Raw genomic sequence first — 13,682 nt, 5'->3', positions numbered from 1 at the left:
AGAAAAATGATCATATCAACAACCCAGAGACAAAATCAGCGTTTAGGGGTGGAGTCCAGATAGGCTGCCAAAAAGACAGGCCGTGCAGTGCATGTTTCTGTGAATCACCAGAGAACTTGATGACCAGGCTGATAATGGGTGGAGAAGGTAGTTTAAGTGTGTGGAAGAGAATAACTGTTTTAAGAGGCATCTTAAGGAGAAAAAAAACTAGATTTTGCCAACTCTGTTTTCCCATAGTCTCCACTCACTGATTCAGAAAACCAAACAGAGTTGGGAGGAGGGTTGGGATCTAGAGGGGCACTCCACAGTGACTCATACAAACCAAAACAATGATGCTTAGAAAGAGCTCCGCTCAAATCAAAGTTTAGGGTTTGAAATAACTCATGGTTTTTTTTCTTTATCTTGATGTTTCTTTTAAATTAGAAACAGCAGGGTTTAGAACACAGAGATTCAAGAAGGCTTTTCACAGATCTAGGAAAAACCTCTAGAATGCACCTAAGCTTATAAATTTTCATGTTAAATACTGTATGGATACAATTCCAGACACTGAAGATTTCATTTGATCATTTCTTATAAAATCTGAGATACTATGACAGTAAGATATATCATTAAACTGACAATTCTACATGCCATGACACTGTAGAATGTACTCCCATTTCAGAGATGTTAAAATAGAAAAAAATATGTTTTGGATGAATGACACATATTGAAGATACTAACTCTGTTGAATATTATGATTTATGTTTAAGTCTAACTTTAACTGCTACCTAGATACTATTATATCTCAGGATATGGTCAGGCAACTCTGGCTAAGGCCTCAAGGCCGGACCTGTCTCTGTGATCTGGTCTAGCTGAATTTCTCAGCTAGCTGAGCTTCAGGTCTAGTTGAACTTCTAGTCAACTATCATATACCCCTTCTAAACCACACCCAAGAACTTCCCCAAGGTAAAGCAAACTATAAGTTCTGCTTCAGACTATGTTTATTTAATGTGCTTTATATTTTAATACAGTCCCTATAATTTGAAGTCCCTATAATTTGAAGACCCAGACAACCAGAAGTGAAGTGCACACAGTACAAACAAGAATGGGACACTGAACTCTACAGATTTCTACAGTTTCCTGTCCCCTCTCTTATAAAAATTTATAAAATGTCTCAAATAGTTCTACCTGGTTTCTCTCCTAATTTTACCTCCTGATATATAGCACACTTTAATCTACAAACTCGACTCCTTCTCTATATACTGCCAAACTTGATGCCTTTCCCCCTCCTATCCAGTAGACTTCTGTTTCCTGTTCTGATTCCCCCCTGCCAGTAGTTGCCTCTCCACTGCAGATCTGAGTATGGTCCATAGCAGATGGTTATCATTCACTTCTGTCCCTCCCCCCTTGAAGACAAGGTTATATCTTATTTATCAAGATGTCTTTGGTGATACTTGGCATATAGTAGGTGCTCAAACAATACTAAGGAAAGAATGAAATAAAAGATTGGTGGGGGGAAAAGAGCTTTCATACAACATACCAAAAGAGCAAGCAGGAGAGTCCCCAGGTACAGGGCACATGCCGTTCCATTCTGTATTTTTGGGTCTACTTAAGGTTCAAGTGTAGCAAGCTGGACATGGCTTAATACACTGTGGATGGATCATGAGAATTCTCGCTTCATATTACACAGTGTTTTACAAAGTATCATACTTTAAAAAGATATTAGCTTGTAAGAACATGTAATAAATAACTTCAAAATGCAATGGGTATTTAATTTTACTAGTAAAGCATGCCTTTAACATTTATGTAAAACGTTTTTTGTACTCGTTCAATAGAAACATCTGGCCACTGGGTAAAGCTAGTAATAAAACTACTGGTCCGCAATGTGTTAAGGTCAAGGTGATAAACTATTTTGATAGAGATAAAAAGGTGTATGAGTGTGTGTGTGTGTGTGTGTGTGTGTGTGTGTGTGTGTGTGTGTGTGTTGAGAGCTGCTGGATATATCTAACCTACTGCTTCTCCTTCTGAATCTCAATACACCACACTCACACACAGAGTATATTCATCATGTAGTTGAATATCTATATTGGTTTGCCTGTTCTACTCATTGGCATTGCTGGACTAGAAGGAATCTTGGAATGAGAAAGGGCAGAGATCACCTACCCTGTGTTTTATATAAGCTGGTCTTTGGGTGGAGACGAGAAGGTGGGTTTAGAATAAAGTCAGCATCATCTGAGAGCTCAAGAACACATGGTAGAAAGAAAAGTATGGGGAGGGTATCACGATGGTGGGGTTAGGTGAGAACTGGGGGTAGAGGAAAGTGATATGGGAAAAGGAAAAGGCTTGTATAAAGACCTCAAGACGAGAGTGTGGATATTCAGAGAACTTAAAGGCATTCAGCATGAGGTCCTCTCAATGCTGCAATTATGACTTATGGAACATTTGGGCTGTCCTTAAAACGTAGCCTGAAGTTATTTGGTGGGACTCTTATAAAAAACAAAGCTGCCTTGTGATTAGAAACATTTTCTCTTGCAAACATCAGAAACATAGCCTGTAATAATAAACTACCATAGTTATAAAGCTTGCCTGGGGTTGAAAATGCTGCCACATTCTCGCTAGGGTTTGAGCTCTAGAAAGTGTGCTGTAGCTGACAATAAGATTGGAACCTTAGCCTTGGACTTCAGGTGTCAGGAAAGTAATTTCTGGATCTTGTAGGTATTGCTTCTTTGTACCTCAGGGTTTTTTTTGTTGTTGTTGTTTTTTGTTTTAATTCTCACCTGAGGATATTTTTCCATTGATTTTTAGAGAGTGGAAGGGAGAGTGAGAGGCAGAGAGAAACATTGATGTGTGAGAGACACATTGATTGGTTGCCACCTGCCTTCACTGCAACCAGGGCCAGAAACCTGCAACCAAGGTATGTGCCCTTGACCGGAATCGAACCTGGGATCCTTTAGTCCGCAGGCCGACACTATCCACTGGGCCAAACCCGCTAGGGCTGTATGTCGGTTTTCTTAAATGTAAAGTGGGAGCTCTGTAGAGTTAGTGGCAACGGGTTGGGGAAAGGATGAGCACAGAGAGGAACATCAACATTTGTTTAGCTATTTCTCCATGTTAGGCATCCACATAACTTCCAATTCTCACAACTTTATGAGACAATGTAGGAGAAAGTACATTTTAAATTACAGGGACAGAATACAAATTGTAAGGTGCACAAAAAAGAGTTTGGAACTATTTCCCCTTTGACTATATAGTTTATAGATTCTCAATAAAAGATCCATAGTCTTTGAAAGAATATGGTATAACATAGAAATGCACACAAGTAGTTTTTGCTACTTTTTTATGGTCTTCACTGTAATCCATTCGTTCAGGTTTTTCTAGTTTGTCAAGTTTGCACTCTTTATTCCACTTGCTGATCAGATACACTTTTAGCTTCCAGGAGCATAAACTAGCTTGAGCACTTGGCTGGAAGAGTGAAAAGTCCAGTGGACACAGTGAAAGGAGGCATCTTCATGATTCAGAAGGGCGAGGATGGGTGGGTAATAGACAGGTCAGGACTTGTGAGGGTGGAGTGAACACTAGAAATGGTTTCTATGAGGAGTGGTTGTGATCAGCATTTCCTCTGAAGAGAAGGGGACAGCAGTCTCGTACAGACACCCAAACAGCCTAGATATATGTGAGTCTCTTTAGAGTAACTTGGCTCCTTTCACAAAACTTAACACCCAGGAATCTCCTGCCGAGGATCCCTTGTCAGGCAAGTCCTTGTTGGGAATTGAACCTGGGACCCTTCAATTCTCGGGCTGATGCTCTATCCACTGAGCCAAACTGGCTGGGGCTAAGGTAGAATAGTTTAGAATTTTTTACTGTCTGACTTTTCATGTATGTCTATATTTTCACCAATAATAATGCCACGATGAACTTTATTATGCCTAAAACTTGCTTTATATTAGCTCAACATATATAAAAATATTTTTCGGATACATACTGTTAAACTGCTTTCTAAAATTATTATACCAACTTACACTCTCACTGACAAGGTATAAAATTTCCTATTTAATTCCACATTTGCCAGCAATGTTTTTAATGTTAAAAATAAGTCATGTCTAATCTGATAAACAAAATGGTTTCTCACTATTTGAATTTGCATACCATACTGGTGAGGTTGACATTTCCTCTCATACATATGAATTTATTATATTTCTTTGGTGAGATATCTGTGTTCTTGAGTTCCATAAATGTTTTTCAATTTATATAACACAGACATTATAATAAAAATTATTCCTTGGTCTGCCATAAAAATGTGTCTTTACATTTTGATTATGACTTTTTGAATGACATCCAGACTTTCTATGTACTTTTGCTATGAAATTTGCTCATCATTCCTACTATGATTTCTCTTAACTTCTAGGTTTAGGTTTTTAAGTCTTCAAATTCTTGAGAAAAAGTCTAAAAATACATATTCTTATTTTAGTATTTATGCTTAACTCCCCAATGAACCTTAAATTTATTTTTTTTAAATATATTTTATTGATTTTTTACAGCGAGGAAGGGAGAGGGATAGAGAGCCAGAAACATCGATGAGAGAGAAACATCGATCAGCTGCCTCCTGCACAACCCCCAACTGGGGATGTGCCCGCAACCAAGGTACATGCCCTTGACCGGAATCGAACCTGAGACCTTTCAGTCCGCAGGCCGACGCTCTATCCACTGAGCCAAACCAGTTAGTGCCTTAAATTTATTTTTTACATGGTAATATAAAAGCTTTTCAAATTTTTACCAATTGTCTAATGCCAGTCACTCAAAATTTCTCTAATATAAGGAAATACCATTGATTATTGATGTTTTATTGATCACTTATGAGTTTTTAAATAGAATATTTGAAATTATAGGTATAGACTATCACAGTGCTGCTTGTGTGATTCTTGACCCAGCATGTACTATTTTAATTACTGCAACTTTTTTTTATTTTTTAGTACAGATGGCCCTTTGCATTATTTTCCTTTAAAATATTATAATTTTTTTATTGCATTTTTTATGCCAGATGTGAGAAGGAAAGGGAGCACTTTATTTTGTGTGACATGGTCATGATGTCCCCCGCCCCCCGCCTCCCCCCGCTCCCCGCCGCATCTACTAAATTGATTCCTATGGCTTTCCAAATGTTGGGAGAGGAATCAGCCAGGCTGTTCTCAGCGCCACGAAAGCATTTCACGTGAAAGGTAGTAGATCCAACAGCTATTCTCTGATTAAATAAAAGGAAACCTTCATGGTTACACATATTGCAAAGAAGATGGAAATAGAATGAAGGTGACTCCTTTACTGTAATCTCTTGGTATACTACATGTGATCCAGTAGCATAGATGCAAATCACTAATCCTTGTCATTGTTTCGTGGCCACCTCACAAAATGGCACTATCCAGCAAAATATTATTTAGTAGCAAAATATATTTTAATTGAAACATCATTTTCAGTAACTGAATAAAAATGTGTACCAGATACTTTCCCAATAGACAGCAGAGTATGTACATTTTGTGAGTGGAGCAGCATCTATTTAATATATTTTTATATAGAAAATACAGGCATATTTAAAAATGGAAACATGTAAGAAAGTACGTCACAAGAAGGAACAAAAGATAACACAAAATAAAAAGGTAAACCCCAAATAACATGTGTACTACACAAAACGAGACCCAGCACCGTGTTGGAATTTCTTTGCGTAAGTTCTGGGATGCCCAGGGCTACCAGGAAGAGATGACCCTGTTCTTAGGGAGAGCTCCTTGGTTGTGCAGTGGTTAAAACCCAGTCCTCCTTTTCCTGGAACAAAAAAACAGAGAGATTCAACAGAAAAGACTGAACTGAAGAGGTAATAGCCCCTTTGGGGTCAATTTGAACAGGATTGAAAGTCTCAGATACCTGGGCATTATCCATGGCGTTGTTTGTACTGATGGGAGTCATTCCTTGAGACAACTAAAGGGCATGAAGATCATGTGCTAACTCATGAAAAAATCCGAGAATCAGCAGACCCGGGTTTTAACCTTGGCTTTGTCTCTAGTTTCCTGTCTGATAACCTTCTCATCTGTAAACTGAGGGGTTTGGACTTCGTGAAAGGTCTCTTATAGCTTTCACAGTCTATAATTTTTATTTGTGGTATTTGTTTAGGATCAATTTTATGAAGAAGCACACAGAGATTGGGCAAACACAATCTCCTTTTTAAGGACTGAACTACCTGGGAACCATACCAGGTGAGTCTTATCCATTGGTAGAGAAGGTAACTGGTTGAGGTATTTAATTAATGCTACAGGGCATTTCTTCGCTGGCTGTCACAGATGCCCAGAAATCGCTCCATCTGTCAACAAACATTTGTTGAGCATTAATTTTTCTGCCTGTGCTAAGCACGAGGGATACAATCTTTTGCCTACTCAATCTCATGGGAGAGAAGAAAATAAAAAATGATTTGTAAACATTTATTGTTATAATTTCTCAGAAAAGCTTCCTCCCCTTCCCATTTCAGGGACTTATATTCCACCTTCTTTCCTCTGGGAACTGCCAGCCTCCTCTCCCCTTTACCCAAAGGTACGGTAAAAGTTTTGACAAGAAGACTCTTCATGTTAGTACGACATAGCCCGACCTAGGACCACTGTTGACTGACTGATTCATGGTTGGCCCCTGAATCCACCTGGACTAGTTCTGGATTTTTAAACTGGGTCAGCACACTGTTTCAGTGGATACAGTAGTATGACGTGTAAATGCAGGGGCTGCAAGCAGTTCTGTCCTTTCATGGGAACTGAACAGCAGAGAAAACCACTCTGCAGCAAGAGGAGGGAGGGAGTAGATGCTGGAGAGAGAAGGCGAGGCAGGAGGTGGTGAAGCTTCAGGTGGCTTTCAAGTCCTCAGTCGGCTCCTCCTGAGGTTTAGCCATCCATGTAATCGGGTTCCACGCAAGGCCCCTCAATTGTGACAACAAATTCCTTTCTTTGCTTAAGCTAGTTAGAGTTGCAATTAGAGAGTCCTAACTAATATGGATCTTCTAGAAAAACGGCTCACAGTATAATGGGCAGGGGGAGGGGGGGGGGCGGGGGGAGACTGCCCAGTCCTTGAATGTGGGATACACTTCCCAGCTTAATTTGCCATATATTTTTTGATTCCTTTATCAAACGTTTGCACAAAAATGTAATTTTGTTCTCTTTATTAGACAGTATTTTCACATAGGCTAAAAACCGCCCTTCCCCTTGTCAAAAAAGACTCCTTTGGGAGTATTTTGATGTTAGGAAACCACATAAACGCAGGCTTCCTTTTCTTATTTGAAGGAATTGAAATAGAAAGTCTAAAATTATAAGAATGTTATAAATAGTTCCTGTTCCTTTTTGAGTCACTGTAATTCTTTTTTTTTTTTTTCAATTTCTTGATCAATTTTCATTAAGAATCTGTTCCTATAAAGCATTTTACAGTATTTGTTTTACAGTACATTTGCTGCATATATGGTTCTTCACTTCATATTTCAGTAAAGATAAGTTATTTGTTTGTCAATGTTTCAAAACTTGATAAGGCCAATGGAGGGTTTGGATAGTAGCCAGCTGTTTTTGAATTGTTTGAAGAGAATCTTGTAAATTTGTAGTCCAGGGGTAATTCTGCTATAGCTTCAATACTTGGAATTGCAATAGTGCTGTAAGTACTGATTCTCTTACAGGACCACGTAGAAACCAAAGAGTCTTCTGTATTTTCCAGTCCCGAAATGGAATCAGTAAAAAAAGAGCCCCATTTTTTAGATAATGAATATAGAGGCTTTCCCTTCTGTCCCTCATATTTTCCTTTCTTCTCTAGGGGCTCTGAGTCCTCAGGCTTCCAGTCTCTGTCCCCTTTGAGCTCTTCCAGGATGAGGACTGTCTCCCAATTGCTATAATGACGGGCTGGGAAAATATCTGAATGCATGCTGTCACCAAAGTACACAACCTGGGGCTCAGGTTTGCCAGTCATTTTCTTCAGCAGGTCATAAAGGTGCACAGCGTTCCCCTGGGAGTACCAGCCAGGTTTCTCCAGAGACGGCAGGGCTTCCTGCTCCTCGTCATTCTCAAGTGTCCGGAAAGGTCTTTGACTTGGTAAATGGGAGAAGAAACCAGGCTTCAATGCATTTGTAATCACAATGTCAAAAAGATCTGCAAAATCATTCCCCAGGATATGGTTGCAGAGAAGTCTACAGTAATCACTGTGAGAACTGGTGATTAATACAAGAATTTTCCTAGCATTCTTCAGCTGTCGAAGCCATTTTTTTACAGATTTAGGACAACTGTGTAAATACTTGCCTGGATCTCTTTTTATTTCTGGAAAATATATCCCACAGTTTTCCCTAAAAGCTGACATCTTATAATTGTGTTGAATACCAGCAACTATATCCTTCCAAAAATCAAATGTTTTCTGACCGTTGTTCTGCTTTGTTAAAGAGTCCACCACTCTGGCACACAGAAGAGCTCCTGGCAGGTCAAAGTAGTTATCATAAAAATAATACTTTCCTGATCGGAAAGCCATCCCAGTGTCAGACATGAAGTACTTCCACTCCTTCCCGCCGTACTCCTTGGCCAGCTCCTCGGGGGCCAGCATCCTGGTGCCGTGGCTGGCCCTGAGGACGGTGCCATTATCTGCAAGTTTAATGAAGTTTCCATCTTCCAGATCCAAGGCCAACCCCTTGCAACAGAAGTCCCAGTCCTCTGGAGTCACAGTGAGCAACTCCTTGTCATATCCTTTCTCCTTGACCAGGAACTGAGCAAAGCTATCATAAATGAGCGGGGCGCTCTCGGGCAGGTTGTAGCGACACAGAGTGTGGTCCAGGTCGAAGCCAACCACGTCGCAGGCGGCCAGGGAGAAGTGCTGAGCCATGGCTGCGCCGGGAGGACCGCAGGGCGCCTCGGTGCCGGAGAGCTCGCCGGCCAGACGCTGCCGGACGGGACCCGGCAGGACGCGGCGGGCCACTGTAATTCTTATTCCTTTTACTTTCTCTCTCCTCTTACTTTCCCCAGAAATCGATTTCAGTTTGACTCTCATTTTTTTGTATCATTCAACTCTATTCTCAGATGAAAGTATCATCTTTATCTTGGAAGCTTCTATATAGACTTGTACACTCCAAGCTTGCTCTTTAGGGTTCAGTTTATTTTTTCTCTCTGCAGAGATGGCATATGCTTGAGATGATATGAGGACATTCATTGGCACAAGATGGATTTTTTTGTTAATTAAGTTTTTATTTAAATAGATTATTGTCCTTGAAAGTTGACTTTGACATTCCAATCAAAATAAAATAAAAGGAAATGAAAAAGAAGAGTTGTTTTCAATTAACTAAATTTCCCATTTTTAAAAATGAATATGCTCTTTGTTTTCAATGATTCCTATAAGATTGAAGTAACTGTACATTATACAAATCTAAATGATGTAATGCAATAGTGCATTTTGAAAGTCATAAAATAGAGCTGGTACTACTCCAACATTGCAACATTTTTATATTGAAAATATTTATCCATGGTATGATGACAATTTAGTTGATATTTCTTGAGGTTTAAAACAGTCAAGAAAGAAGAACAACGCTGGAAGCATTATGTTTCTGATTTCAAATGATATTACAAAGCTATAGTAATCAAAACAGTATAGCATTGCCATAGAAGCAGATACATAGATCAATGCACAGAAGAGAGAACCCAGAAATAAATCCAGGCACACATAGTCAATTAACTTATGACAAAGGAGCCAGAATCTACGATGGGGAAAGGATAGTCTCTTCAATAAATGCTACTGGGAAAACTGGATGGCATGTGTAAAGGAATGAAACTATGCTATACCATACAAAAAATTAACTCAAAATGAATTAAAGAAAATATGGGCAGTAAGCTCCTTGACATTGATCTTGGCAATGATTTTTTTGGATTTGATACCAAAAGCAAAGGCAACCCAAGACAAATCAACAAGTGGTACTACATCAAACTAAAAAGTTTATGCACAGCAAAGGAAACTATAATAAAAAAAGAAAAGGCCACCTACTGAGTGGGAGAAAATGTTTGCAAATCATGTATCTGATAAAGAGTTAATTTCCAAAATATATAAAGAACTCATACAACTCAACAACCAAAAATCGAACAATCCAATTAAAAAAGGGGCAGAGGATCTGAATAGACATTTTTCCCAAAGAGGACATACAGATGGCCAATACACATGAAAAGATGCTCAAATTACTAATCATTAGAGAAATGCAAATTAAAACCACAATAAGGTATCACCTCACACATGTTAGAATGGCTATTATAAAAAAGACAAAAAATAACAAGTGGAGAAAAGGGAACCTTGTGCATTGCTGGTGGGAATGTAAATTGGTGTAGCTACTATGAAAAACAGTAGAGAGAGTCCTCAAAAAAATAAAAATAGAACTACCATAAAATCTAGTAATTCCACTTCTGGAATATTATTCAGCCATAAAAGAGAAGAAAATATTGCCATTTTCAACAACAATGATGGATCCTGAGGGCATTATGCTATCTGAAATAAGTCAGAGAAAAACAAATACTGTATCACCTCACTTAAGTGTGGAATCTAAAACAAACCAAAAAATCAAAACCAAACTCATATACAAAAAACAGATTAGTGGCTGCAAGAGGTGGAATGAAGGAGTGGAAGGTTGGTGAATGGAATAAGAAATCAAAAGGAACAAGCATCCTGTTGTAAAATAAATAAGTCATGGGGATGTAATGTACAGCATGGCGACTATAGTTAATAATATTGTGCTGCATATTTGAAAGTTAAGACAATAAATCTTTTTATCTGAACAGTTCTCATCAAACAAAAAAAAAACCATTTTGTAACTATGCATGGTGATAGATGTTAACTAGATTTATTATGGGGATCATTTCACAATATATATACAGATATCAAATCATTATGTTGTACACTTGAAATAATGTAATGTTGTATGTATGCCAATCAACAATTTTTTTAGAAACCTTAAATTATTTTTTAAACTATTTCTCCTTTGACTTATTTTTATGATGATCTTTTCTCAATTATATTTATCTAATTTGATATTAGAAACCAATTGACAGAACATATATTTACATAACATTTTTGTAGCCAATTACATTTATTTTTGTTGTAACCAGGAATGCAAATGAAGGTCAATAAATGTATTGAGTTTATTATTTACTTTACACCCCTGAGTGTAAAAAAATACAATCTTCTATTCAAGAAGGCAGTTGACTTGTTTAACCCTTTTTTTATGGAAAAATATGCAATGCTTCAATTTGAGTCATCCTTGTGTAGGGGTCAAGCTAATCTGCCCTGTATTATTCCAATTTTGGTACATGTGCGGCCAAAATGAGTACAAGATTATTTACTTTTGAGGCATCATTGTTTGTCAATCCTTAACTAATATTTCTTTGCGTTGGCTTTAGTTCAAATTTAGAGAGTGTATCTCACAGTGGACATTTTTGGATATAAAATGCTCACCCTCACACTAGAGATACCTTCTGGTTCTTGAACAACTTAACCTGAATTTCGATCTCTTTATGTTATTGATAAGCATTAGTCTTTGGTTGTCTTACCTGGAACAGTCATGTCCAGTCCAAGCTGAGAGACAATGGCATCGGTTTGGTCTTACGCATTTTCCACCATTTAAGCAGGGAGACTGGCAAACAGCTGGGATAAAAAATGCATGCATTTATTTAATCAGCACTTAGCAATCCTGAAGATGCCCATGAAAGCATGTAAGTAAGATTTGACTCTGTTTTCGTCTCCAGCCACCAACACTCCTCATAGACTGTTTGCATTATGCATTTCTGCCCCTTTGCTTGACCTCATGTCCTTCTGTGGCTCCACCTCCCTTTTTCCTTCCAAGCTAGTCATTTTCATATTTAAGTTCTAGGTTAAGTTCTACCTATGTATTGAAATCTTTGCTGATAACTTCAAGTCCACTGTTTTTTCTCTTCTTTAATATTTTTATTTATGTAACTAATTTGGCACATACTGTTTTGAACTGTGAACTTTTCATATGCTCAATTAGACTGTAAATCCCTTGAGGGAGCTAGCACTGAACTCTATGATTCAGTCATTACATCAGACATCAACTCATGACAATAAATCAGGCAAGAGCTTGTCTAAAATAACAGATGACTCAAAAGCCCTTGTGTTGGCTAGGAAACCTATTTCATGACTTTTACTGGCCTTAATTAGAATGATGGAACCTGGAGTAGAGTTAAAAATTAGCCACAGATGAAACCCTGAATGAACACTCAAAGATTTACTATAAAGACATCTTCCTTACAAATTCATAGTCTCATCACCAAACTCTTCACTTGCATGAGTCTATTTGTTAAAGAACCCTAGGATGCTAAAAACTGATAAAGACCCAACACCAGCAAGTTTAACGTATCAAAGAAAAAGGAGAACATCCTACAGGGAGGAAATGAAATGCCTGTTGAGAGAAATGAGAAACATTTCAGTTTCAATTTCAGCCTCATTATAGCTTGGAAAAGTAAGCTTCCCCAGATGAACAGTTCATCTTTGGTGAGATATAAATAGATGTACTTCTTTAATCATTCATGCATACAATATGGGGGGGGGGCATGTAGAATGCCAGCCAGTACCAGGCACTTGGGTGGAAGAGAGAGGACAAGAAATAAAACATTAGTCTATGTCCTTGGGGAGCTGTCTTGGTGAGTGAAGAGTAAGAGTGGGCCAACAGAATGCACATATGTGCAATACAGTAAAAGGAAAGTATGAAACAAAGCAGGCTTAAAAATAGTAAAAATGAAGCCCAATAATTTAAAACCAACTCTCCATAGATTCTGCGTACCAATATAAAAAAATATTACTCCTTTTCAGGAGCATGATGATATAATGGTGCCTGACTGTACTAAGCACTTACTTTCTCTTCCTTGTCTAAAAGCTTAACATCTTCCTCTTTCCCTTTAACATGGGAGCTCCCATTGGTCCCTTCTGAGCCACCTTCCCATGCCATGTGTCTTCTGCATAGTCTTATTCTTTTTCCCCATGAATTTTTTTCCAATGATAACCCACAAATTTCTATCTTCAGTATATATGTATCTTCTGGGAGCAATCAGCCACCTGCCTATCAGACCTCTCCCTTGTATGTTCCACAGGCTCCTCAAAGTGAGTCAATACTTAACTCCTTATCTAAACCTCAAACCTGCTCCTCTTGGGGTCTCTGTCTCAGTAAATGGCACCATCAGGGAACCAAACTGGAAATATCAGTGTTGACTCTGCTCAGACCTTTACTCCCACAATGAAACCTATAACTGAGTAGTGTAGATTCACCTCCCAAACTTCTCTCAAATCTATTTGGGTTGTCATTTCTCCAGACTTTATTACCTCTTGCCAATTCTGATTTGATAACTTCCTAACTGGTCTCCTTGTAAGTCATGCTTTTTGCCATTATCCATACTGCTGCCAAAATCATTTTTCTAAAAGAAAATCTGATTGTGATTTTCCCACTTAAAACCCTTCAGTGGCTTCTGCTGCTCACTAGACATGCTCCAGCATTTTGAACTTGGCACTCAAAATAAATATTTTTCTGAACCTCTGACACTAAGATGCCTGACAACTCAGTCAACTTAGCTGCTCTTCTCTGGCACATGACTCTGAAAGGTAACTTTGAGGCATTCGGATTCACCATTCGAGGGGCCATTTGAGGAATTCTTGAGAAACCCTGATACCCTTTCTTT

General features: G+C 38.4%; 2 protein-coding genes and 1 non-coding gene across 4 annotated transcripts in view; all 3 read right to left on the bottom strand.

The window, feature by feature from the left end:
* Nucleotides 1-5,400: 5,400 nt before the first annotated feature.
* SVEP1 (sushi, von Willebrand factor type A, EGF and pentraxin domain containing 1) overlaps nt 5,401-13,682 on the bottom strand; it is a 149,321-nt gene continuing 141,039 nt past the window's right edge. The window contains 2 exon segments of the mRNA XM_014455199.2: nt 5,401-5,787; nt 11,544-11,637. Coding sequence (XP_014310685.1) covers nt 5,766-5,787; nt 11,544-11,637 — 116 coding nt within the window. The 3' untranslated portion in view covers nt 5,401-5,765.
* LOC102419904 (5'-nucleotidase domain-containing protein 1) lies at nt 7,372-8,926 on the bottom strand. 2 transcript variants are annotated; one of them, XM_023753290.1, is made up of 2 exons: nt 8,660-8,926; nt 7,372-8,587 (listed from the first exon to the last, which is right to left on the bottom strand). In XM_023753290.1, the coding sequence occupies exons 1-2, from the start codon at nt 8,842-8,844 to the stop codon at nt 7,486-7,488; spliced, it is 1,287 nt and encodes a 428-aa protein (XP_023609058.1). In that variant the 5' UTR covers nt 8,845-8,926; the 3' UTR covers nt 7,372-7,485. The 2 variants fall into 2 exon arrangements, with proteins under 2 accessions (XP_023609058.1, XP_006088100.1); XM_006088038.3 differs by having other exon boundaries at nt 7,372-8,926.
* Nucleotides 11,223-11,324, bottom strand: LOC111825865. Its single transcript, XR_002829080.1, has one exon. It is a non-coding gene; the product is annotated as a U6 spliceosomal RNA (small nuclear RNA).

The sequence above is a fragment of the Myotis lucifugus genome, unplaced genomic scaffold (genome assembly GCF_000147115.1).
Source record: "Myotis lucifugus unplaced genomic scaffold, Myoluc2.0 scaffold_43, whole genome shotgun sequence".
NCBI lineage: Eukaryota > Metazoa > Chordata > Mammalia > Chiroptera > Vespertilionidae > Myotis > Myotis lucifugus.
Note: the sequence above shows the minus strand (reverse complement) of the source record. Positions and strands in the feature narration are given on the sequence as shown.

What these genes read in the sequence shown, in the direction of transcription:
- LOC102419904 (XM_006088038.3), bottom strand. Translation starts at nt 8,844, where the DNA reads ATGGCTCAGCACTTCTCCCTGGCCGCCTGCGACGTGGTTGGCTTCGAC.